This window comes from Phalacrocorax aristotelis, chromosome 1, assembly GCF_949628215.1.
Source record: "Phalacrocorax aristotelis chromosome 1, bGulAri2.1, whole genome shotgun sequence".
Classification (NCBI taxonomy): domain Eukaryota; kingdom Metazoa; phylum Chordata; class Aves; order Suliformes; family Phalacrocoracidae; genus Phalacrocorax; species Phalacrocorax aristotelis.
Genome location: NC_134276.1, coordinates 8,565,172 through 8,592,547, shown reverse-complemented (window position 1 = coordinate 8,592,547; position 27,376 = coordinate 8,565,172). Strand labels below are relative to the sequence as shown.

At 45.4% G+C, this 27,376-nt stretch overlaps 1 protein-coding gene across 3 annotated transcripts in view; it reads right to left on the bottom strand.

Moving 5' to 3' along the window:
• Positions 1 to 370: 370 nt before the first annotated feature.
• Positions 371 to 27,376, bottom strand: part of RAB30 (RAB30, member RAS oncogene family) — a 53,830-nt gene continuing 26,824 nt past the window's right edge. For 2 of the 3 annotated variants that reach the window (XM_075080733.1, XM_075080724.1), the window contains 4 exons: positions 18,741 to 18,841; positions 17,191 to 17,274; positions 10,931 to 11,114; positions 371 to 8,881 (listed from right to left, as the gene is read on the bottom strand). In XM_075080733.1, the coding sequence (XP_074936834.1) occupies positions 8,631 to 8,881; positions 10,931 to 11,114; positions 17,191 to 17,274; positions 18,741 to 18,833 (612 nt within the window). In that variant the 5' untranslated portion in view covers positions 18,834 to 18,841 and the 3' untranslated portion in view covers positions 371 to 8,630. Of the gene's footprint in view, positions 8,882 to 10,930; positions 11,115 to 17,190; positions 17,275 to 18,740; positions 18,902 to 27,376 lie in introns of those variants that run through there. The other variant, XM_075080715.1, reaches the window with a different exon arrangement.

Here is a 27,376-nt window from a genome sequence, read left to right as displayed (position 1 = left end):
AACCAGCACAGGTTTGCAATGACAGTGAGTGAAGATGGTACCTCTGTCAAAGACCACCCTCTAGTGACTGATGCCGGCATTTCAAACTTCGCTACCATCTCTCTTGTGAATAAAATTTTTTCTTCTGCTCCAGTACAAAGGGGCACTGCTGTCAGCATGGACGCAGCTCTGCTTTTGCTCTTCTTGTGAGGTCTCAATGCTGTGAGAGCCTTGGTATGCTCAGCCCAAGCAGAAAATCCTTAGAAGCCATTTATTTGTTGGTCTGATATTAAATCATGTCAAGTCAATCTGTTTTGTACGTGTTAAGGCAACTTTGCTTTGCAGTGCAAATAAAAAAACCAAACGAACCAAACACTTTAAAGACCAAGTGGAAAGGATTAAACATTTATTTACATACAGATACATACATAAGCAATTTCTAGGTATAAAAAGGACATTACAAATAAACATGAAGCATCATACATTCATCATCCTGGTCATCCAAAATACATTCCTTTCTCAACCCCACTGTACCACACTTGACAACAGGAACTTAAAAAAAACACAGACAAGCCAAATGCTTCTGACAGTCAATGATTCACAGTTTGGCGATTTGCTCACACCTATACCCTTCCCAGCAGTACCCCAGCAACTCGAGATCAATGGTCCGACCAGCTGTAGTGCATTTTCTCCACTGAAATGGTTGTGCTTGATCAACAAGAAACACGTCCTCTCCTCATCCTTCTGGCCACGTGTTTAGGAACTGGGGAACTTGCTAAAATTCTGTACATTGTGCTAAATTCACAATTGTTGGGGAAAAGACAGTAGACCTTTGTGGGAAAAACTCCAACACAGGAAATTCCTTTAATGCTGTGACTTTCCTGGCATGGAAGTTGCAAACAAAATGCTGCTTTTAGTGCTTATGCAGGTTTTTAAACTACAACTCAGACTACAGTTGATGGTATAAAACGTACTTTGTTCACGCTGTAAAAGAAGAAAATACGTGCATCAATATTGATTTGCTAGTAATCAAAGCTGAGAGTAATTCAGGTTTTCTTCTGAGGAAATGAAGACACCTTTATAGCATCTCCAGAAGTGATCATAGCTTTCAGGAAAGAGGAAGCATTTCAGACTCAAAAACCTAAAGGTAATGCAGAGCACGACAAACTTGTCAGATAACATTACAAAGGGAAACAATCCAGTACACATGAAATTAAAATGCCTACTCAACGTATTAATGAATTCAGATGAGTTGGGTGAGTCTTTCTGTATAGATCAAAGGCAGTTAGAAAAAAACCTCATGATCTGCAAATTCACAGAACAGCCAAATATGTGCAGCAGAACAGAGTGAAGTGGAAATAAAAGAGGAGCAGGAAGAGCCTTGTCCCATATTGACAACTGAGTGACTGCAGCTGCTCCAATCTCAGGGGTTTTTTATTTTTTTTCCTTTTGTAAACAGCTGTGGGGAATGAAATGGATTTAACATATCTGCAGTGCATCTTATTATGCTAAAAACCATGGCACATTTTAAACTACTTGTCTAATTTCCAGAGATAGACTTGTCACTCTAAACCAGCATAGCAACAAGCACTGGGCTTCCTCCATATCTCATTGATGGCCTTTTCTCCCCCAAAACATTGGCTTAAGAAGTTGGTTTTTCCTCTTCCAGTGCTGACTGTATGTGGAGGCCAGCAGTAAGGCTTCTTCCAAACAGTCTGCAAGAGCTAAGGAAATAGCAGTGCCTGAAATCACAGCAGTTCTCCCTGCCGTAGACCAAACATTTTATTCTCGCTCCATTAAAATGTCAAAACGGCATTCCCCTCTCCTCCGCTTTCCCCTCCATAAAGGCTGGGGACACCGAGACCATTACATTTACTAAAGCTCATGCCAATGATGCAACCCAGACCCTGGGAGATATTCACACCACCACCCAAGTGACAGCACAGAATGACTCCTCCTCCACACAGCCGTAAGTCTCCCTGGACAGAGAGCATCCTCCTCCTCACTGGGGATTTACTCACTTGCACCGAACCCCCACTGATTCTCAACATCTGAATCTCTCATATTAGTCCCATAAGAAAGGAAACATTCCTTACAGGATGCCCTGGCTGAGAACAGAGGACAAAGTGGAGGCACAGAAGACAAGCCACGGATGCTCTTCCTTCTACCTAAAGCAGGACTCTGATCCAGTGGTTCATGCAACCAGGCCCATTTCCAGCCCGAGATCTCCACAGCACTTTGGTTTCCCCTTCTCACAGTGCTCCCATAACACCAGCAGCACACCATGCAGGGCATGAGCAGTACTGGGAACATGCAGATTCATGGATGAAAGGTACTGGAGGAATCAGGCTTTGAAAAGCTCTGAGGTTTCCATTCTTGTGACAGGAGACACACCAGACCCCTTGATCACTGCCCATGAAAGAAGAACAGTACTTTTAACATCCTCTCGCCCCAGGGACCCGTGCGCAGCTAAAAACATGACTGACACAGGTTTTGGCCATGTCAGGTGCCTGTAGACCAGGGCTGGACTCCAGAGGATGCTCGGCAGGGACACCGCTGCAGTGCACTCGCAAGTGTGCATATGCTTGGGAACATTGCCCCAGGACAAGCAGTAGCAGAAAATGCTAAGGTGCAAATGCATAGGTGGCACCTGCTTCTTGAGTTTAATTGTAGCACTAACCAGAGCTCAAATTATCTTCTGAGCTTGCTGGAAAAGGATAACTGGTTCAACAAATGTGATCACATCCAGGAACTGCTAATAGCTAGTTATTAATGTAAAAACAAAGACAATATCTGAGTACAGTACAGCCAGCTCCTGATTATCCAGACAGATGAGCTGAACTGTTAACCCCAGCTATTCTCTTAAAACCAGACTAATTTTTCACTGATAACATTTACAACCGAAATTATACTCATTGCCATCTCAGTTTCTGCTATATCTGGGTTATCTTTCCCTGGTTATCTAGTTGACTGCATTTGGAGGGGCAAACATCAGAGATGAGCTTTTTCTTCCTGGATCTGTGGGGCTCCAGGGCAGGGTAAGACACACCACTCTCAACTCATATGGCATAGTTTTTACTTCTGGTTTAAATTACAGCTCATTCCCATGAAGGGAAAGGGTGTGACGGCATCCATGGGTGATGACAGCCAACTATCTATCTCGGCTGGATATACTACAGTATGGTAAAAGGAGGCTTTGGGCCAGTTTAGCGAGGTGGTGATTAGTGAGGTAAGTCAGAGCAACGCAGCAGGCTACTTTGAGCACCTTGCATCATGGTCAGCATCATTACCCTGTTGTCTATTTTCCCAGCCAAAATAAATCCTGAACTGAGGCAGATGTGAGATCTGTAACCTTTACGGTACATTTAACTACAGCGCAAGTGGATGATCACATTTCAAAGAAATGACCAGTTCCCATCGAGGCTGCACTAGTCACTTGTTGGAAATCAAGTGTCTCCCGTCCACTCATCATCATGAGAAAACAAGACTGTCCTTCAGAATGATGATCCTTTGCTGTCTGTGAACAGTAACTAGAGCAATTACTACCCACAGCAACCAGAGGATAGACTTAACACAAGGAAAGAAAGGTTGGCTTCAAGAGCCAAATTTGTTCAGATAAGCAAAGTTTATAAAAACTAAGGAAAAACCACCAAAACATTTTTATGTAACATCTTTCACTGGGCTTTCGATACTAGAATTGATCAGAGTTTCTTTCAGCTCCAGTGGGTTTTCTGATGAACCCTTATGTACATCAATATTTCAGAGAGTTTCCATACTTGCTCACTAGGAATTCAAAGTGTCTTCTAGAAATACCTTTTCTAACTGAGTAAGCTCAGAAAGATCGTTGTTGGTAGGAACAACACCTGTGAGGATATTGGGTACTTTGATATTGAAAGCAACAGAATGCAGAAGAATCTCAGGTGAGACTCAAATTCAAAGCATTCTTTATTAAAATCCAGAACAATCCAACTTTAAGCCATAAATGCCTTTTTTTAAAAAAGACGATGGGATTGAGGAAATCTTGAGTAGAACCATCCCTTTACCTTGCATTTTCTGCTTCACACAGTCATCCTTCCCCTTGCACAAAGGGCTACAGCACTCACTCTGCCCCACAGCCAGGAAAGAGTTTCTCCAGCCATATCAGGCCACGATGACACCACACGTCCCCGAAGGGCAGTGTATCCTGCACGTTTGCTCATCCTGTTTTAATAGCTGGAGAATTTCACCTATCTTCCAACTGAATCCAGCCTGACTACAGAAATCATACCAGCAAAACATCTCAGCCTGATTTATAGACAGTTCTTCATACTGAAAAGAGAAGACAAGTGGAAAAGCTGCTGAACAAACAGCAGTCCTTAGGGATAACGAACATGGCAAAACCCAGTGGGTTTGACTAGAACTAATTGCATCCCTTGTCAGCAAAAGCTCAGGAAAGCCTGTTGTCCCACATAGGCGCACCCACCACGCTTCTGCATCACTAAGTTCGACTTTCCCTCTTTTCAAATCACTGTCTCCTGTGTCAACCTCAGTCTGCTGCTGTTATTACTGATGCTGAAGGAATTCAATAGCCATTAACCACTAAGCCTAGACCAGCAGGAGCCAACTGTTACCAATATAGCTATTTCCAAAAAGACAAACAGCACCAGCAGGCTGACAGGTTTTAAGGGCTGTTTCAGGCATTCTACAGCAAACAAAGTATCTTGTCTGACAATTTATTATCTGTGGTTTTTGTTAAATAATGATCACAAAACCATTTAGCATTCAGCACAAACATGTTTGACTGCATGCTCAAACAACTTACCTGTAGGTTAAATCAGGACTTCGGTGTTAGAGGTAGGAAGAGGCACCCAGTGTCCCCTTCTCTATAGAGTTCATAATTTCACATTTTCCATCATAGGTTTTTGTCCTGGAGGGCATTTTTTTCCCTTGTGCTTGCTCTCTCATGGGGAACACAGGCAGGAACAGAAGGGAGTCATGGCTTGTCCCAGCAAACATGCAGTGTAAATACCCAATGCAAAATACTAGCAAGTACTTCACCCACGGTGATCCGAAGCACAGAACATTTGGTGGTTTACCCAAGATCAGCCTGACTGAATCAGTGGCTAAACTGGAAAAGAGTTTAGAACATCCAGTTTCCAGGAGATGCTTTTACTAATCTCTCCAAACAGGACTCCTAGATTAAACAAACATTTGTTGACCGTCCAACGCTGGTTTCTGCTTGGAACTACTCATGTGCTAAAAATTTTCAAGAAAAAGTCTGATATAGAACAACTATGAAAAACCCAGGAGTAAGAAGATTCCTTCATGGCTGTGAATGTATCACCCCGAAAATACATCAAAACCTAGTAGCCACACTAAAATCAGTGCCTTACTCTCTTGACAGTAGAGAACATTTCTAGTCAATTTTGGTCCAATTGTATCAATTCTGCATGGATTTTTGGATGCTCGACCCAGCAAGCATCACAAAGCTTTTACTGTTCTCTCAAAAATCCACTCATCTAGCAAGGTGTTGGCCATAGTTGGAGAGATGATTGTCATAATGGGGATTTGTGGGTTTATCTACTTTTATTTTTCAAGACTTTGATCACTAGGCCAGGGAACTAAGCTGTCATTAGCAGTTGATAAAGCTTCTCTTCTAGTTGGGAAGCCTTCAGCAGTGGACCAGACTGCAGAGAAGATAAGCCCCCAGTGCTACAAGTGGACATGGGTTGTACACACTAGAGAGATATTCAAAGGTGTACAAAAATAACTCCTGTAAAAGGAATTACTACAATCAAATATCACTTCTTCAACAGGCAGTGTGTTTGTTAACTGCAGAAAAAGGAGCAAGTTTCAGACTACAGCTTTGGCTTATGACTTTATAAAATGCTGTACATACCACCATTGCTTCCTTTCAACTTCTTAAATGTACACGGAATATATTTTGAAAGGAATCCTTTCACATTTGTCCCCGGAGGAGTCAGATACTTCACTGTAGCATCAGCCCAACTGCAGCATTCAACCCCATTGCAAAAGCACGTCATTGTCTCGGGATGGAGTCCTTGCAAGGGGAAGGTTTGCTGGCAATAAAAAGACCCAATGCTTGGAAGCTGGTAGGCAGCTAGTCTCCAATATAGTCACCCGCAGGTTAGGAAAGCACTGGAGAAAAAGAGACTTAGCCTTCTAGAAACTCTAAGTGAATACCCATGAAAATAAAGTTAGTTTCTGCTATTTGACCAGTTCAGCTTGTTTGGTCGTGATGATGCATTAGAGTTCAAACTGCAGAAGTCACACGAGGAGCATTTTAAAATGCATTTATAGCAGTACTCAGAAGGAATGAAAAATACCAGCCCAGCTTTGATCCTTTTGGAAAACAGGCTGAGGAACCCACAGCGGCTTTAGTGTGCAGTCTCCTTCTTCCTTGATTAACTCAAACAGCCCTGCCCTATTTGTTATCAATTACATGCTGTAACACCCTAAGCCTTGCTCTAAACAGCTGCCTAAGAGCTGTGCAGAGTCAGCTGTCTCAGAATTGGGTGGTCTTCACAAGCTTATTTGGGGAATGCTCAAGACCGACATTGCTCTTTGGCAGTCTCTACCACACAGCCCAGCACAGCAGAAGCCACCAAGTCCCACGTGTTACTAAATCCTCTGGGTTACACCACGAGCAGAGACTGAAAAGGACCAGCACAGGCCAGCACAGCAGATGACATGTCCCCCAACATCTCACACTTACAGCAGCACTTTGCTAAGTGTTACCTAAATGACAAACAAGCCTTGTACCACAACTTCTACATCTTCCTTTTTACTGCTAGTCATAAAAGAAGAAAGTGACCTAAAATATAGCAAGAAAATACTAAAAATGGTGATGAGACACACTGATCCCCCCTCTCTCTGACACAGAGTCAGCTCTCCATTACAGATCAAAGGCACAACATGACACAGCCCAAAGAAGTCTTTCCAGGAAAATGTGAAAAAGCATTTTAAAATGCCTTTTTTTTATTATTATTGTTACTCATTTCAAGAAGTACTTACTGGCAGCCTTTTATGACAATACAAAAGCTCTGTTATAATCTTCAATAAATGCCAAATAATATTAAATTGATTAACTCTAAATTACAGCATATCACAGCCATGTAATCACCAGAAGATATTTTCCAGATTAGCTAAACTGAATTCAAACATCTGAAAATCATTTTTCATGTGCGCATTCACTATCTTCCAATTTCGCTTTAACATGTAAATTTGCAATGCATTATTTGCATATGGCACTAGAGGTGTAATAACATCGCGAAGTCCGTAGTGCTTCCGCTTCAGGGGGTTTGTAGAAGCTGCCTAAACAGTTACATGTACACTGGAGTCTGAGATTAAGAGTACAAAGCAAGTAAATTAAATGACTCTACAGCCCCGAACCTGAAAGCGACTCTAGCAGAGAGACTAGACGACAAGAAGATACCTTCAGGAGCATCGTGGAGAGCAGTTCCACAAGGTGAGTGCTGGATGGGTCAGACAGAATGATACCACTTGCAGCCCATTGCTACTTCCACTTAGCATTAAAAAAAAAGCTCTACAAAATTGTACGCCTGCCTTTCAACAAGAATGTATCTACAAGCTTTATTTTTAAGCCAGACATATTGCAGCCTGCCACTTCAAACTGTGCTCTCTTTGAACCCTTATACTCAATCCATGCACACACGAGATTTCAGCCGTGTCTGGTGTGCTTTTTCCAACTCCACCAATAATGTTTCCCAAGGCTGATTTTTCACATTAGGACATTACTAATTACAGGAGGGACGGTTAATTTTCTTTTTTTTATTTCTGGAACATCCTTTCATCCTATGTTGGATATCAAAGCAGCACAGTCCTTTCCGACTATGTTCAGGCCTGGAAAAAGAGGTAACAAGATTTTTTTTTTTTTTTTTAATGAACAGTGCTAATTAGTGTTTTTTCCTAACCAGCCTAGGTTACACATTCAGAGGACAGTAATGTAGTAAGACTACATTTGGTCTACAGAATATTTGCTGAACTGCTAGCACCAAAGGGAGCAACTGAGCTGTATCCAGGTCTTCTTAAATCTTGAAAATGTTGATATAGGTAACTTTTTTTTTTTTAATTCCATGTTCATGAAAGTGCCTGTAGATGAGAGACATAACACTGTTTCAAACACCAGAGTCCTCCATGAAGATGTGCTGGCACACGCTATATACGTCTTAAGAGCTCACCCGCTGGCAGCCCAGAAGATTGCCAGTGTAGTCCAGGGTCAGTGTTCATTGTTGGGTTTTTCTTTCTTATTTTTTTAATTTTAAAAAGGACAAAACATCTTGTTCTGTAAGAAAGATTTTGATCTCTTCAATGTCTTCAGGAGGCTGCTCTAGTCTCCCACAGAAGGAAATGCAATAGCTCACGTTCTGCATTACATGAAGTGTTTGTGCAACTCTCCTTTTCCTAACCCGCTCCAGAGACTGCAAGAAAAATGAAGTTTAAACCATGTTATATTCTGCTACGTTGCCATGCAGCTGGAGCCTTCAGCCTGCCATGCTTCCAGGTCTGCAACCTGACTCAGGGTAAGTCAGATGGGTCAAAGCGACAGGAATTCCCTTCAAGGAGATAAATCCCAGCAAAAAAAAAATCCTCTTGGCCCATGGCAGAAAGGGAAATCATACGCCAGCTCTTTAATTAAAATTACAGCAAGTCAAGTAGCTGATACTTTTCCCCTCTCCTGGTAAGGGGGATGAGACATTGTTCACAAGGGTGTTCTGTCGTGCCTCGCTGATCAACCGGCAGGCCAAGTCCAGGAAGAGTTTTTCCACATTATCTGATTCTTTTGCTGAGGTTTCCAGATAGTACATGTCCTGCGCTTCGGAAAACTCTGCAGCTCTTTGCTGGGAGACTTCCCTCTTATCAGCTAAATCAATCTTATTACCTGCATTGATAAAATATTTTAGAAAATGAATTAATTTGACTTCCAAAACAAGAGAAACAGAAGTTGATAAGGGACAAAGAAGAGTCTGGGGTTGCATATATGTATGGATAGTGGTTTTGTTGTGAAACTTAGTGCTTGCTCTCCCCTCCAAATAATAGATTCCCTTAAACACGTGACCAAGTTCATTTAATATCAGCTCATTTAATGGAATATGCCCTGTGAACATCCAAGTCAGCTGTAATTTAGCACCAGTGCATCTGTTTGCTGCTATCAACCAACATTAAAGGACTTCCATTTTAACATCTACTGAAAGTTCTCCTGTCCTTGCTCTGAGGAGCACTTAAAATGTCAATTATAGCACGTGAGACACAAACCGTGTTATTTCTCACGTCGTTACAAGCTTTAAAAGAAGCCTGGCATGGAGGGCTGCTTTCCTATTTCAGTATTCCCCTGAAGGATTTGGCTGTTGAGGCTGAAGAGGGATAGGCTTGAGGGGGCACTCGCAGAGCGAGGTGGGGCAAGAAACAAGCCCGTTCCTTTGGAGAGCTCGGTTTAGCAGAGAGCTGATTAATGCCTCAAGCAAGCGTCTGATATAATTATAGCCTATTACTGGCCACTTCACTCCAAACATGATGTTTTTGCCATAAATTAATCTTACAAAGAAGATAACAGAGCAGGACCTGCGATAACAGGAGGCTGTGTCTATGGAGTCAGCAGGTTCAAGAGGAAACATCTGGCCTCACTTCTACCGGCAATTTTGTGATAACTACTGGAAGACCACACTTCCACTGGCAAGCCACATCTCATTGCCCTCCCCTTATCTGAGATGCCCTTTCTTTCCTGATAAAACAGTTTCTTGGACCTGCGGCATACACTGAAGTTACCTTTCTAAACAAATTCTCACTCAACACAAGCCGTTTATGGGTATCACCATCTTCAAAGTGTTACGGCTGTTATCATCTATATTTTGTGCTGTAAGTGCTGATAATTAACTTAATTTCCCTAGAAATTCACATATACATTTGTCAGTAATTATTTCTGCACCATTTGTACACATGCCATACCCTTTGCATGGAGTATAATAAGTTTCTTAGATGGAAGCTCCTTAAATCCCAAAGCTCACTTGCAATACCAATGGGGCAGCTTGTTTCTTTTAAACAAGCTATTAAAGAAGGTAATAATACTGCAGTATGAAACTTTTTTGCCTTCCCCAAGTTATTTTTCCATTGTTATTACTTGCTTCCAATTGCTGCATGTTTCCATTGTCCATAAATCCTTGGGCCTTTAAAATCCAAGTCCTAACTATCAGATGCTGAAAGCAGAGCATGGAAAAGCATGGGTAAGCAAAATAACCTTCACCTTGCTTGTAGCAGACAGATGGTCTGAGGTCTGCTTTAGCTTGAGTTGAAGCTCTACAGATTAACATAGCATTCATTCATTTTTACTTTCCCTAAAATGCATGGAAAAACATCCAGTTTTCCAGCTCTGCCCCACCTAAGAATGCTACGATCCACAAACCATCACATCCTGATGTGGTTCCCAGATGTTGACCCACCTGAGACAAGACTCTGGTTATCCCATATCTATGGGGTACAGCGATCTACAGGCAACCCCAGCTTGAGCAGTTCCTTGTACATTTGTAGAGATCTGAGCTCAGCCGGTAGCTGCACTATCAACACTTCAGTCCCACACGGGACCAACTGGTAGGGAGAATCCACCTCTGCATGCAATGGCCTTAGACTTGAGGCAGGACCACACTTCAAGAAGTGGCTGTGGTGTCCTGAACATCACTGTCATCATCTTGGGGTTGTTTGCAGAAGGAATGATCCAAGCACCGGGTTTAAGGCACCAGCTGTACCCTGCGCCCACTTGTGGTCACAACTGGTTGGCAACAAGATCTGCTGCACCAGTTTGAGCATCCTGCACCACCAGTTCACATGGATGCCATGTTTTCCTCCTGCTAACACCTCTACCTGCCACCACACCCCTGACATGCACAGCTCAGCCCCTCATCACACCACCACCCCCCTAGGGATGATCGTTGCTTACCCACTAGCACGGTTATGACTTTATTGCTGGCATACTGCTCGATTTCTCGCAGCCACTCGGGGAGACACCGGAAGGATTCTTCACAGGTGATATCGTAGGTCAAGATTAATGCATTAGCACTGCGATAGTAACTCTGCGTGATGGACCGGAATCGCTCCTGTCCTGCTGTGTCCCAGATCTGCAGCTTTTGGCATAACAAGGAAGGGTGGTAAAAGGGGGGAAAAATTATTTAACTTTTTTATTTGATAGCAGTACTCTTTTGACCTAAAAACACCAAAAAACAACCAAACCCCTTCAGGGTAAAACCAATGCAGGAAAGCACTAAGCTCTTCTCCCCTTTGGCTTCCCCTCCCCCAGCAATTTGCATTTCCGTTCCTGCACTTCTGGGTTGAAATGCAAGGCACAAAGTCAGCTGGCACTGCAGCCGACGGCCCCTGGAAGCTGCAGGTCTGCAGGCTTTCACGTGACTTCTGGCATCTCCCTCTGTTGGCCTGGAGTTACAACGCAGGTGCTGGAAGAAGCAAGTCACTTCTCCTGCCCCTGAAAAATAAGAAAGCCTGTTCTCTAGCTCCCAAAGCTAGTTATAGCTATCCTGAGATGATGCACTCATGGGTGGGAACCACAGGGTTGAACAAGGAGCTCAGCAGAAGGCTGATCCAAGGACTCCAACACATTTCTTCTCTACAGCTTCAGCCACCTCAGCTGCTTGCTGCCTGCCTTCCCAACACGTAGAATCAGTTGACATGTCCTTAACTATTATCAAAGAGGTCATGAGGGTTTGCCAAACCCTCTGGGTCCAGGAGGACAACATGCATCTCCCAGTACAAACTAAACTCATGATTTTTTTTATGATTTGACCATTTGATAGTTTTTGGTGGGTCATCAAAACGTCAGTTCTTCAAAAAGACAGTCAAAGAAACAAACATTTTAATTTTGGATGTTTCAACATTTTAGTTCTCTGCTTCAGCTTTTAGGTTTTTTTAAAGCACCCCTCCCTGGAATTAAATATGTGAAAGGGTGATTTCCAGCCAGAATGCTGTGTACTTTGGGAAGAAAAAGGTAAAGTATTTGAGATTTTTTCCATATATTCAGCAGACCGCAACAGAGAAAACCTTATTCTTGCCCAGTTCCAAAGTCAAACTATGCTAGCTACTCATCATAAATGTGTTAGTTTCAAATGCAAGCTCCCAGTAGCAGCTTTCAGACGTGGGGTATGATTTTGAAAAAGTACAATTTTTGCAGAGAAAGTCATTTGTGGCTGCCTCACAGCTGCCGGGCACCTTTGTTAAGCACAAAGGCATTTCTTGGCATAGCTGTATTTAAATGGCTGAACCTGGCACCTGCAGTTAAGTGACACACAAAACCATAAGTGAAATTACTTGCATTATGGAATTCAGGTAATGAACGAGTCCCCATTAAAACAAACCAGCCTCCAAACTCTGGCAGATGGAAAAATACAGCTAATTTTGTTGTTGCTCAGCTATTTCCCAGGAAAAACGTTTACTGATTTGTCTACTGGTTAACTCCAGCTTATATATGTTTTGCATTTATTGAGATGATTTCCAAGCTGATAAAAACTTGATGTGAAGTTTCACATACAATGGGGGAATAAGCCAGGCCAACAAGAGCAGTGACAAAGGTGCCTTAGCTGCCTCACAAGGCGACAACCAGGAGACCAACCACCTCAAGGGTATGCATGGCTGTAGTGGGTCCTCGTGCACCCCTCCGGGGAAACCTGTGTGCTCAAGCACCTCTCTGAAATGCCTGCGCACCAATGCACACAGCGTGGGGAATAAACAGGAGGAACTAGAGATCTGTGTGCAGTCTCAGGGCCACGATCTCATTGCAATCAGAGACATGGTGGGATAGCTCGCATGACTGGAACGTGGTCATGGATGGCTACAGGCTTTTCAGGAAAGACAGACCAGCAAGGCGAGGTGGGGGAGTTGCTCTTTATGTGAGGGAGCAACTGGAATGCATCGACCTCTGCTTTGGAGTGGAGAGAGCTTGTGGGTAGAAATTAAGGGACAGCCAAATATGTGCGACACTGTTGCGGGTGTTTGCTACAGGCCACCTGATCAGGAAAAGGAAGCTGATGAAGCCTTCTACAGACAGCTGGAAGTAGCCTTGTAATCGAAGGCCCTGGTCCTCATGGAGGACTTCAGCCACCCTGATATTTGCTGGAAAAGCAACACGGCGAGCCATGCACGATCCAGAAGGTTCCTGAAGAGCATCGAGGATAACTTTTTCACGCAAGTGGTGGAAGAGCCAACGGGGCAAGATGTGCTGCTTGACCTTATCCTAACGAAGAAGGAGGGGCTGGCTGAGGATGAGAGTTGGGGGTAGCCTTGGCTGCAGTGACCATGAGGTGGTAGAGTTCAGGATCCTACGTGGTAGAAGCAGGGCTATGAGTCAGGTTACAACCCTGGACTTTAAGAGGGCCAACTTTGGCCTCTTCAAAGACCTGCTAAGAGGAATCCCATGGGCTAGGGCTCTGGAAGGCAGGGGAGTCCAAGAGCTGGTCAGTATTCAAGGACCACTTCCTCTGAGCTCGAGACTGGTGCATCCCCAGGAGAAAAGTCAGGCAGAGGAGCCAGGAGACCCACATGGATGAGCAAAGAGCTTCTAGAGAAACTCAAATGGAAGAGGGAGGTTCACAGTATGTGGAAAAAGGGACTGGACACTTGGGAGGAATATAGGAATGTTGTCAGGGTATGCAGAGATGCATATACCCAGAGAGGTCATGCAGCCTCCTTCTCTGGAGACATGCAAAACCTGCCTGGACACGGTCCTGTGCCCCTGCTCAAGCAGGGGGGTTGGACAAGATGATCTCCAGAGGTCCCTTCCAACCCCTGCCAGTCTGTGATTCTGTGAATATGTTCTTCCACTGCTTTAATACAACAGATATTGAAAGCAAGAGGGATTGCCCTGGGGGAGTGTTTCCTACTGGCTACAGCTGTGTGCCTACCTATGAGCTGGGTGCAGAAGTCCAGGAAGAGCCCCTGACAAACTTCCTGCACACAAAATGCACATCTCACATTTCACCCCACTGATTATTTCTGCCAAATAAAATATTTTACAGCAACCATTTTACTTTTATTTTTTTCAGAGGAAGCAAAGGACGGTGCCTGACTCAGCCTGCAGAAAACCTAGATGTTTATTTTCTTGGAGCCAGCTGATGCTTTCTACTCTCCCAGCATTTGTACGTACATTTATCTTTATGCATATGAGCATTTCCACCAAGTACAATAGGATCACAGGTCCATATAGCATAGCCCTCTGTTTGCAGCACTGATAATGCTTCACTTTGACCAGTGTGATAACTGCTATCTAGTTGGCTCAAATTTGCATAGCCTTTTAGTACAGATGTTGTACATATTTTTGCTTTTATTAGAAATGGCCAAGCAGATGAAAATCCCCCTCAACTGCACAGTGCTGCCTCAGCTCATTTGTCAGTGAGCTTTAATAGCTGCTCATATCTGATACGGCTTGCACACAGCCTTCATGCTAGCAAGTCCCTCTCCACTGACTTTCAAATGCCATTTTGAAAGCTAGAAAGTATTTTTCCCCAGGAATTTATAATTTATTTTCAAGTCTGAAAACCTTTTCAGTAGACAGCTCTGCTCTCTCATCCTGGATCCCAGCAGACGTGCAGGAGATGCTGCCCAGCACAGCAGTGGAGTCATGGCTCGGGCACTGTGAAGCGAGCTAGCAGTTACAGAAGCACCTCATTTGACAGAGACATCATTTTTATTGCTCTGTGCTCTGAGTCATTCCTGCTTTTCCCGCTCATTAAATGTTTATTCTCACTAGTACTGCTTACTCAAGAAGTTTCAGGTACAAGATCATTCCCCAAAAGAAATCCGTTTGGCTTTTGGACTCCAGGAGGCTCATTCAAATGCCAAAAATGTATCATGCTAAGCTTCCTCCCAAGCTCAGTCATTGTGGCTGAGCTCTGGCAACTCCAATTTGCTCCACTGGTGGGGTCACGAGAGGGACTTTGATTTAACAATTCATTATTTGCTATGTGAAATACAGCTGGTGTACTAGCTACCACTTGCTAAGGCTCTGTGAAACAAACCAGCTCCAAGGGATTAAGAAAGAGTTGCTTGGGTAGACACTTGTGCATTCATCAGGCATTTGCAAGGCAGCAAGGGTTTACATTTACCATGCTCACAAGTTTGCATTTAGCTTGTAGAGCTTCCCTGAACCACCCATGAAATAGCCAATGTTGCCACAACTGCTCCCAACTTTCTCTTAAGGAGTTTGCATCCTCAGACCAAGCTAGTCTTAAAAGTCAAGGTCAGGTTGGGTGGGGTTCCGAGCAACCTGATATAGTTGAAGATGTCCCTGCTCACTGCAGGGGGGGTTGGACTGAATGACCTCTAAACATCCCTTCCAACCCAAACCATTCTATGATTCTACAAAACAGGATTATGTGATGGGAGCAACAACTCAAGTGCAGAAAAATCCTCAGGGTAAGTTCACCTGTCCAAAACCCAGACCTCAGACACAAGTAATTTTCTTAAGGCTCTGTCTGTACTTGATGGGGAACAAGATGCTTGGAAAGGAGAGGTGTCTGAAGTAGATGGGATTAATCTCTGAAGATTGCTTTTCTCTCTCCATTGACAAGGACAATCTTGAGACACCTGGTTTAAGCCAGATATATATGGGGGAAAAATTAATTTCGCCTTCGGTGCAGTGCTTAAGGCATTTACCAACTTAGATCCTCTGAGCTGCTCCACTGGAGCTGGTTTTGGCAGGAAGAAGCATCTCTGCTGTCCGAGAAGCCTGGACAAGCAGCATCCATGTCCCAGCCAACCCCATTACACCAGATGCCTGCTAATGAGCATCACAACCGCCAACTAAGCACTGACACCACAGGGGCTATATGCGATCCCCACTGCCTTCCTGCCTGCTGCTCTGTCCCACTTGCACAGCGATGTGCTGAACATTAACTCTGTCTTTACCATGGGAAAATATTTACACATCTCGTCCTTCATCTGCTTAGGCTGGAAAGTCTTCTGGTCAAGGACCATCGCTTGCCATAGGTTTGTACAGCTCCTCAGGCAGCACGGTGGCAGCCTGCTGACACGATCACAGATTTTAGAATCTGTCCTAAACTTAGGAACACACTACCTGATTTTCTTGTCAAAAAACCTCTGCACTAAACTACAGGTGGAAAAGAAAAAAAAACAAACAGGATTGAAAATCTGCATGAGTTCACCGTTTCCATCCAAGCACAAGCTTAAAAATGGTTCTCAATGTCACATCCAGCCGCCCTCACACTGCTGCTGCTCTCCCATTTGCTCACTACCAGATTTGATGAAGGCAGCAAGGGGAAAAACCCTGTTTTTCACTTTGATGCACCTGGATTTAATGCAGGCAGAGTAATTCCAGGAGCAGCTCAGAGATGCTAGACATCTTGACATCTGAGGCTCAGATAACCATACTCTTCTCTCACCCTCTTGAGCACCACATTATCTCTAACAAGGTGTCTACGAATGAACAAAGGAGCACCAATGTCTCTGGGCACTGGAACTCAACCATGGGTCCCATTACAGCATTAGATTGGTCCCTGGTGTGTTTTGACCGAGGCAAAGCAGCTCTCTGCCAAGCGATGCTCAGGCTCAGTTTAGGAGTTAGCACAGGACACGGACAGTTTCCCAGTAGCACTTTGGTTGCAACCACCCTATTTTAGAGGGTGAAAGAGTTAATAACGCAGACATTGCCCTTCTCACTTCAACCCATTGAACAAAGCACAAGTACTGTGACCATCTCAACTTCTCCCAAACCCACACCTTGTCAGAAGTGGAAGATGAGCCTTCATTGTGCAGAACCACACAAGTCTAGAAGCCTGCTCTCCTCCACCAGCCATCTCAGGAGCTCATAGGAGAAGACCTTCACCAAGCACATCCCAGTGGGAATGCAACAGATTTTGGTTTACCGGAAATGCTTTAAGCAGAGGTTGCAGGGAAGTCCTCCTTTGTGCCACCTCAACCCCAGCCAGGCACAATCTCAGTGTCTCCTAAGCAAGGCCAGAGTTTTGTAAGATCTTCCCTTTCAATTTTCTCCCTTAGAGTAGGTTTGCTGTTATGATCCTGATGGTAATTGTGGAGAGGGGCGCAAAGGTCGTTAGACCAGCGTTGCCTGAGCCATGCCAGGCAGCCCTGCACTTCCCCACGTGCCCTTCCAGCAGTGAGAAACCTCAGCTACAGTACTGCCACATGAGTTTATGCTGAAGACCATCAGGCTCCTACCTTTACTTTTTCACCATTTATCTCCACAGTTTTAATCATAAAGTCAACTCCAATCGTGGCTCCTTGACCCGGCGGGAAAAGCCCCTGAAACAAAACAAAGTTTTAAGTAAATTTATGTAGCACTCTCTGGGTGCCAATCGTCACTCTTTTCCATCCCCAAAACCTTCTCCCTTGTCCCCTTCCCCAGACACTTATTTCCATCACATTTAGGGAGGAAAACATGACATTTCCCCAGTATAACTGTTACCATAATTCAACCCTACAGTGTTTTCGCTGTCTACACGTCCCTAGTCATGTAGCAAGTTGTTGACTTGAGAGGTGGGAAAACAGGAGAAGAAAAGGAGGATGCATACAAGGAAATAAGGGTAAAGACCACCTGCTTGTGTGCAGTTGGAAGAGGCAGGGGAAGGGTAGATGGAGACCCTCTGTCCCACTTCCCAATGCCTTGACAGAGGTGGCAGCACCTGCATGGGATGAGATGCCTTTGCTCCTTCAACTTCACACCTTCCTTCTCCCCTCCACAACACGCCACAGCATGGAAAGACATTTCTGGCAGCTCCCAGCACTGCACCCAAAGGGTCACATCCCTGCACAGCGTTTCAGGAGAGAAGCATGGAGCCAGCCACTACTGGTGCCACAGCAATGACAAGGGCCAGCACGATGCTGGTGGTATTCGATTGCAGGACCATCGGAAAGGAGCAACAGCAAACCAAAAATAAAAAAAAGAGTGTTTTGATTTCTGGTGTCTAGGTCTACAAAGTTACACTGATTTTGGGGACCATCTATCCCCTGTGGCAGATGCACTGCCAAAGCACAAACAGCAAAAGTAGCCACAGATTTTTGCTGTTAACCCTTTGGGGTTGACTAGCTTTATTGCCATCAGCTGTTACATACAGTGAGAGAGCATCTAACATCATCTTGGCTTTAAAACGAAAATTAACAGTGAGGGGGAAAATTGCTGACAATTCCTAGTGGAGAGTGCAAATATCCCATAACTTCTGTTTAAAGTGCATCATGCAAAACCTTCTCTTGATCCGGAGCACAGAATCCTGGTCCTTTCCGTGCTATTTTGCCACAAAGAAGGTCTGGTGTTTAACAGAAGATGCTGGACTGACAGCCCAGGACTCAGATTATTTAATTATTGACTAATGACAAATAACAGGGAGAGCTTTTTGCAGTAGCAGAAGGGATGGGGAAGAGAAGGCACATGCGAGCACACCAGGAGATGTGCTGGTCCTAAAACCAGTCTAGAGCACCCCAAATCAAGAGTTTTGCCAGTGGCTTTCAGAGGACTTTCCGTCTTCAGAGAGGGATGAGCTCTCTCCAACGCACAATCCCCAAAGCTAAGTACAGCACTAGATACAGATATGCTGCTTGTGCCAGTGTGCCACTATAGGTGATGTATACACCAAGAGTGCAGACAACGAATTACTTCAGAGCTGTAACGCCAGCAAAGCCCTTGGTGCACAGCCACAGGCTCCATGCTCCCACCCTAGTGCTGTCCCCACCAAGAGGTCCCCATCCCACATCCAAGAGACTGCCAACCTTACCTGAGTAAAGCGACGGACTAAGCAGGTCTTCCCCACACCGGCGTTGCCAATTAAAACAATCTTGAATAGAAAATCATAATCTTCCATACTCATTTACGCAGCTGCAAGACAGAGCACAACATGATGTGAACCAAGGCAGTGTGGAAATGCCCTTTTATTCCTGCTGAACTTTATCACTCCAAATATTCAGAACAAAGGTCTCCTGGCGTGTACGCAGCTCCTCAGATAAGGGAGAATAGCCTTTTCCGCTCCAACCTGGGAACATCCACGTAGTCTAACATCAGCTGCTGTGAAACCTTGGCCACATTTTGGCTTTAAATAGCATATCACCTGGCTGCCCATGAATTAGAGATGCTGGTTTTCAGCTTTCAGAGCAAGGCTCCACAAACCGAGACCACCATTTCTTAAGATTAACCCAAATGTTTGTTTTGCTTTTAACTGTATCAGCCCCAAAGGACAGTGTGGACTTTACCACCTTGTATGAGGGGAATGCATAATTTATTCCTATTAGGGCAATACCCAGAAACCTGGAAGCTCCTCCAGGTGGGTAGTAGGTGTGCACAGAGGGGGGCTGGGGGTGCATGGGGAGAGAAGAAACAGGAAAATTTAAATAATTTAAGAATAAGAGCAGCAGCATTTTCATTAAAGACAGAATGAGCTCATTTGCTAAAATCAAAGCAGGGAGTCATAGAATCATATCATCATTTAGGTTGGAAAAGACCTCTAGGATCATCAGGTCCAACCACAAACCCAACACTGACAAGTCCACCAATAAACCATGTCCCTAAGCACCACATCCAAACACCTTTTAAATACCTCCAGGGATGAGGACTCAACCACTTCACTGGGCAGCCTCTTCCAATGACTGACCACTCTTTCAGTGAAGACATTTTGCCTAATAACCAGTCTAAATCTCCCCTGATGCAGCACTGAGGGTGCACTCGATCCCCTCATCCAGATCATTGATAAAGATATTTAACAGAACTGGCCCCAACACCGAGACCTGGGGAATGCTGTGATCAGCTACCAACTAGATATAATTCCCTTCACCACAGCTCTCTGAGCTCGGCCATCCAGCCAGGTTTTTTTTCACCCAGCAAAGAATATACCTGTCCAAGCCATAAGCAGCCAGTTTCTCCAGGAGAATGATGTGGGAAATTGTGTCAAAGGCTTTACTAAAGTCCAGGTAGACAACATCCACAGCCTTTCCCCCATCCACTGAGCGGTTCACCTAGTCATAGAAGGAAATCAGGTTAAGCAGGACCTGCCTTACCTAAACCCATGATGACTGGGCCTGATCACCTGGTTGTCCTGTATGTGCCATGTGATCACAGTCAAGATGATCTGCTCCACAACCTTCCCTGGCACTGAGGTCAGACTGACTGGCCTGTTGTTCCCTGGATCAACCTTCTGGCCTTTCTTGTAGATGGGCTTCACATTTGCTACCCTCCCATCAACTGGGACATCCCCCTGCTAACCGGGACTGCTGATAAAGGATTGAAAGTGGCTTGGCAAGCTCCTTCACCAGCTCCCTCAGTACCTTTGGGTGGATCCCATCCAGCCCCATAACTTGTGTGTGTCTAAGTGCTGTAGCAGGTCAGTAACCATTTCCCCTTGGATTATGGGGGCTTCATTCTGCTCCCCATCCCTGCCTTCCAGCTCAGGGGGCTGGGTACCCAGAGAACAACTGGTCTTACTATTAAAGTCTGAGACAAAGCCAGCATTAAGTACCTCAGCCTTTTCCTCATCCTTTGTCACTATGTATCATAAACTCTTCTTCCTGGGTTCCAACCAAAGCTCTCTGTTCAGCCAGGCTGGTCATCTTCCCCGACAGCTCGTCTTTTGGCACATGGGGACAGCCTGCTCCTGCATCTTTAAGATTTCCTTCTTGAAGAATATACAGCCCTCCTGGACCCCTTTGCCCTTTAGGGCTGTCTCCAAGGGACTCTGTCAACCAGTGTCCTAAACAGACCAAAATCTGTCCTCCAGAAGCCCAAGGGAACAGTTCTGCTGACCCCTCTCCTTACTTATCCAAGAATTGGAAACTCCGTCAGGTAACAGTTTGGGTTAAGTACATTAAGAAAGGATTTTAAGAAAGAAGTAGTAATAGACACTATTAACAATATTCCTACTAATATTATTTTCTTTAGTGTAGTGAGGATAGCTTGCTTGGTATAAAGTTCAAATGGGAAATGAACACAGAGGAAAGTGGGTGGGGGGAGGACCCAGCACACATTCCTGCCATCAAGTCCAGCCTCCTTGTCAGGATGCAGAGACTGATGTTTCAGCAATTTGCAGGAGATGGGCAGGGTTGCTTACATACAGAAAGATCTACAGGGCTTCCTTAGGCCACCCAAAGTACGGGGAGGACCAAACAGGTATGCATAGTTTGTTGCACCTTAGCAAGGCATGAAGGATGAGTATCCACACCTCCATCTCCAGTGCACCCGAGGGTGCTGCTGACACTGTGGCCAGAGAAGGGGTCTGTAACCATCAAGAAAAGCAACAGCAGGCAGAGATTCAGTTGGAGATTTTAGGTAGACAGAAAAACCCACAGACAAGGGAGCAGAAGGGCAGCGTCCAAACCCAGCTGTGTCCAGGAGGATCCAGATATTATACATGGTGCCAAAGACCTGTCCTCGAGACTGGTCTAGGGTAATGACATAAGAGACATCAGTAAAGACAGATTTACAGGCCATCAGCTGAGATACCTGGTAAGGCAATACCTGAGCATCAGTACCTAACCCACCAGTACCAATAGGTTAGGCACTGGATGAGGAGATAGAGCTGAAGACAGGAAGTAGAGATGATGGGTGGGGGGAAAACAATGAAAAGTATTAGGAAATTGCTGTCCTCAGTAAAGCCCCAGATTGCTTTGAGGGTTTTTACAGAGCTGACAAAGGGAACAAATGCAACACAGGTGAAACAAGCTCATCACACTCAGTCCAAAGACAGACTGCCCTCTCCCACTGCCTTCAAAGGTCCTTCCTTGGGAGGGTTCACTCCCACACACCAGAAGGCCCCAGCTACAGACACCAGTCCCACCATACAGCTGTGACAGACTTAGTCAAACAGCCAGAAGAGTACAAGACAAAACAGACAACCTGGGTCTGCCTGGCAGGACACACCAAAACTACTCTCCAAGCACCAACAAGAGCCTGGTAGACCTGAAGGCAAAAGAGGGGGAAGGCTGACACAGCTGCTTCACGTCTATGTGATCCTTGGCCCTTCCAGAAGCCTAAAGAAAGGGTAATTAGTGACTAATGATCTGCATCACATCAGCAGATGGTTAGCAGGGACACAGCTGAGTCACTACACAAACACGTCACTTCACCTGGGCCAGTGACACAGTGCAGCACTTGCCCTGCTGCTTTGCTGAGCTGGAGCTATGGTTCCCTGCAAAGTGCCAAAGAGCAGCAGCTGGAACTGTCCTGAGGATGGTCTAACCTCACCTCGCTCCGACATGCAGGACCTTACAGCTCCCTCCTATCTCTTAATACAGTGAAAGAGTGGGACCTCAAAAAAAGGCTCTTTTTTATTTTCTGGGGTTATTTTGTGTAATCCTTTCATATCTCCATGCCTGGCTTTCCCAGAGTGGAACTGGATAACAACAATGGTATTAAGAACATGTTGACAGTGCTGTTATAATGAAGGCTAAATGTTAATATACAGTTTCAAGCTTTCACACTAGCCAACGTGAAGAAAAACATGATCATCCACTAAAAGCTATTTCAAGACTAATGAGACTTACTCAGCACTGCATAATTATCCCTGGGATGTTTCAAATCCCGGAGGGCACTGCTCCCCCCTGGAGGGATTTCAGTTCTATTACTTGTACCCTAAACAATCTAACATTCAAATTTATCTTCTCAGGAAGCTTAAAAATAAACTTCCTCTGCACATCTTTGAGCTCCAAAATGCTAAATGGCTCAGACATACCCTAGAGTTATGTCTGATCCCCTTCATTAGGCTCCAAGACTAATCATATGCGATGTTGACCCCAAATGGGAGCACGAAGATGAACCAAGGCCATAAAACAAACAATGCAATGATGAGATTAAATGCCAGAACCAAAAAGACATAAGAAGTGGGGGCACAGGAGAGTCAAAAGCAACAGACTGAGTAGGAAGGGAGAGAGAGAAGGAGTTTGGGAGGTGGAATGGGCAGGTAAGGTTGACCATCACTGCCCTGTCATTGCCCTGTTCACCACTGGTGTTTCTCCCTCTGACATGCACAGACACTAACCTACCACAGCATCAGCGCTGAACACAGAAACATTGCATCAGTTACCATTACGAAATCTCCTTCTGCAAGCCGAGCCTTTCAGCCAAGTGACCTTTGCTGCTGACTCAGGCTCACGCAACCCTCCCTCTCCCCAGAGAAGATATGTCTCAACCTCTGCCCACTTGCCATGGTCAGGGAACATGCATCTCAGCAATACATCACACTTTGAATTATACGCCTTAAAAACAAACCAAAAAACCCCACAGAGTGCAACATTGCTTATTTTTGGTTTTGGGGTTTGGTGTTTGCAGGTGCAGGGCTCTGCCTTGCAACCCTGCAGAGGCCGCAGCTGCCTGTCCCACCCTTTGGCAGAGACCAGGCCCTGCAGCAAGGGCAGGCGATAGGATGCCTGTCCATGCCTCAGCCACCCCTCACCACATTTGTTTAAATCACAAACAGGGCTGGCTACAGCACACAGACATACCCTATCATGAGATGAAACAGGAGCACAGCCTGAGGCTGGCAGCAGGGCAGAAAATTGGGTTTCACAGCCGTTTTTCCCAGAGGCCGTTTATAGAGCTCACACCCCACCCAGTCCTTGTGGCTCATGACTCCCCCCCAGGCTGCTCCCACCAGCCTCACAGGGGATGACTGTTGCAGGGTTTCATTTCATATGGGTAGCTGCTCAGCTCCACTCCATCACGCGGCCCTACGCATGGTCACTGCAGGCAGGAATGAACAGCCAAGAGGAGTGAATCGAAGTGTAGCGACCACCCGAAGCGGTCCATCTGCAGGAGTGCAACCAACGGCTAGCAGGACACATTTCAGGCTTAGCTGGTTCTCTACTTTGACAAGACAGTGCAATAAGTGCTCTTAGCATATGATTAATTCCAATACAACCAAAATATTGGTGAGACCCACCCAAAACAAAGCAAAAGGGCCAAGGGCTTTCACCCCTCCTTCCCCCATGCCAGCTCATACAAGCAAGCTCCAGCTCCCACAGAGACACCCGAAAAAGGAGAAGCAGAAGCCATGAGCTGCCCTCCCCCTACAGCGAGCACTGCTGCAAAGGCAGACACGCACCAGCCCTTCCCACTTCTCCCAGTGACTTGGTTACTAGAAACACTCCCATAGTGCAGTCAGCAGAACTTGGTCCTCTGTTTCATCCTGCCAGGGGCTCTTCACTGCCTGTAGATGCTGAACAGCAGCACAGATAAAGACACACTCCCTCCTGCTTCTCCTGTTCACCACAAGGCAAGGTGTTTATCCACAATAAATACATACTTTGGGGAATAAGTCATCCAGGTATGTTTTAGTTTATTCTCCTACGTGATGTCCTCCCTGCATTTGCTCCTTTCACCTCTTATCTCTCCCTGTTCCACTTGGGTTTACTTGACAATGTTTATCATCATCTGGACCAATTATTTTATGTTGTTTTTGCAGGGTTTTTTCACCCATTAGTTTGGATGGGCACAGAATGTTCCTCCTCATCTCTGACCTGCTCAGACCATGCCACATTCAGCCTCTCTGGGTATTAAATAAGTAGCAGAAACACAAAGCAAAGGCTCAAATACTATCTGGCAAATATGAATTACTTTCAAGTGACCAAGTGGACAAAACCACAATTCTGCCTGTCCTTCATGAGCTTTTACACTAGGACTAGCCTTTGCACAAAACAACAAGCAAATATAAGTCTGCTTTTTAGCTGATAAAGAGATCTCTGGCACTTCTCTCTAGACTCATTTGCGCAAGTAAGACTTTCCACCTCTAGGCATGATGAGAGCAGACTGTGATGATGATTTTTGCCCCAGTCATTTTGGCTCATGAAGCCAAAAGCAGAGTGGGAGACTTCAAAAAGAGCAAGCCTTTTTTGGTTGACCACAAGGTGTGTCCACCTCTGCCTGTCCTTCACCCTCCCTGAAGATCACAAGATAATGCATGCTCAGGAAACACAACAGACAGCCTTCATCTGAGGTCAAAAACCTTTCATGTCTAAAGGAATGTTTTGATGCCTTCATTTTAGAAGAAAAAAGATAACCTGTTTATAAACGCTCTGTGGTAACTCAGTCCTCCGAGTTAGAGGCGCAGCAGTTCACACCTCCGCAGGGCCAGGCAACAACTGCAACAAGGAGTGCCTGGGACATCATGGCAACACCTTCCCTCCTCACCAGTCTCACTCATGGGTTTATTTCCTGCAGCCTGAAGAAGCATCAGAAAGCTTCGTTGGCATGTCCTGCTTACGAGCCATGGTTCGGGGATCACTGTCCTCGCATCAGGACAGGTCAAATCAAAGCAGGGTTAGTGCAGCCAGGTGATGCAGACCCATGCATGGTTCTACAATTACAGAATCACTTTGGTTGGAAAGACCTCTAGGAATGTCAAGTCCAACCACAAACCCAACACTGACAAGTCCACCAATAAACCATGTCCCTAAGCACCACATCCAAACATCTTTTAAATACCTCCAGGGATGAGGACTCAACCACTTCCCTGGGCAGCCTCCTCCAATGGTTCACAACCCTTTCAGGGAATAAATTTTGCCTAATATCCCATCGAAATCTCCCCTGATGCAGCTTGAGGCCATTTCCTCTCGTCCTATCGCTAGTAACTTGGGAGAAGAGACAAACACCCACCTCACTACAGCCTCCTTTCAGGTAGGTCTCCCCTCAGCCTCCTCTTCTCTAGGCTAAACACTCCCAGCTCCCTCAACATCTCCTCGTAAGACCTGCTCTCCAGACCCTTCACCAGCTCTGTTGCCCTTCTCTGGACACGCTCCAGCACCTCAGTGTCCTTCTTGTCCTGAGGGGCCCAGAACAGAAGACAGCGTGCGAAGCATGGCCTCACCAGTGCCGAGTACAGGGGCACGATCACTGCCCTGCTCCTGCTGGCCCCACTATTCCTGATACAAGCCCAGATGCTGTTGGCCTTCTTGCCCACCTGGGCACACTGCCGGCTCGTGTTCAGCCAGCTGTCAACCAACACCTCCAGGTCTTTTTCCTCCAGGCAGCTTTCCAGCCACTCCTCCCCAAGCCTGTAGCGTTGCCTGGGGTTGTTGTGACCCAAGTGCAAGACCCAGCATTTGGCCTTGTTGAACCTCACACAGTTGGCCTTGGCCCATCCATCCAGCCTGTCCAGGTCCCTCTGCAGAGCCTTCCTGCCCTCAAGCAGATCAACCCTCCCACCCAACTTGGTGTCATCTGCAAACTTACTGAGGGTGCACTCGATCCCCTCACCCAGATCATTGATAAAGATATTAAACAGAAGTGGCCCCAACACTGAGCTCTGGGGAACCCCACTTGTGACCAGCCACCAACTGGATTTAACTCCATTCACCACCACTCTTTGGGCTCGGCCACCCAGCCAGGTTTTTTTACCTAACAAAGAACTGCGTAAAAAAAAAGCTAAAAACCAACGAAACAAAAACCCAAACCAAAACAAAAAAAACCAATACTATCCACATTTGCAAAGGCTTCTCCACATTTAGGGATAAAGACTGAAACTATATCAAACCAGGAATGCACCTCAGCTCTATCCCACCTCAAATCCTCATTTAGAAGCTACTGCTTCAATTAGGCATAGAGAAGGATCTGCAGCCTCTTCCACCTGCTGCATCTAACCAGTAGGCCAGGGTGGGTTTTGATGTACTTACACAATTCTTAATGAACAAGTATTTTCTGCTCTTCATCATCCAACAGCTATAAACAAAAATAAATTTACCTAAACATCAAGTTCAAACAAGAGCAATTATGTACACAGATATTACACTGATCGCACATGCCATATGAGCCAGGAAATTCAAAGCTAAGGCTAATATTTCAAGCAGAAGATTATTCCTTGCAGGCCTGAAAATTGCAGGGAACTCAGGTCTGGACATGCTGCTGCATTATGTAACTCAGGATAAAATATTCTCATTTCCAAAGCACCTGCCAATCCAACCGAAGCAGGCTCCTGCACTCGGCAAACACAAATCCACCTCATGCCTGGATCTCCTCCTGCTCACTTGCCCACCTTCCTCGGTCCTCTTCTTTACAAGGTTTAATTTAACTTCCATCCACACAGGAAAAATTAAGAGGCACTGCATCCCCACAAAAGCCTGGATCACCTACATCACAGCCCTGCTCTGTGCTGGTGGTAGCAAAGCCACATGGGATCCATGCTCTCAGCTAGGTGGGACATTAGAACTTCAGGGATATCTTTCCCAAATTCAAGGGAAAAACATCTTCTGCAGGCACATGGGAGTTGCAGAGCCCAGTATTTCCCATCTCCTCCCTTCCCAGTTGCCTTTCTGGGTGAGCAATACCCAGTTACCTGCACATTGGCAATCCTAAACATGCCTCTTCATCAAGGGTGGTCCCTCATAGGAAGGGAGAAGGTCCTGAATGCAAGAACACCATGCCTCTATGTGTGATTTC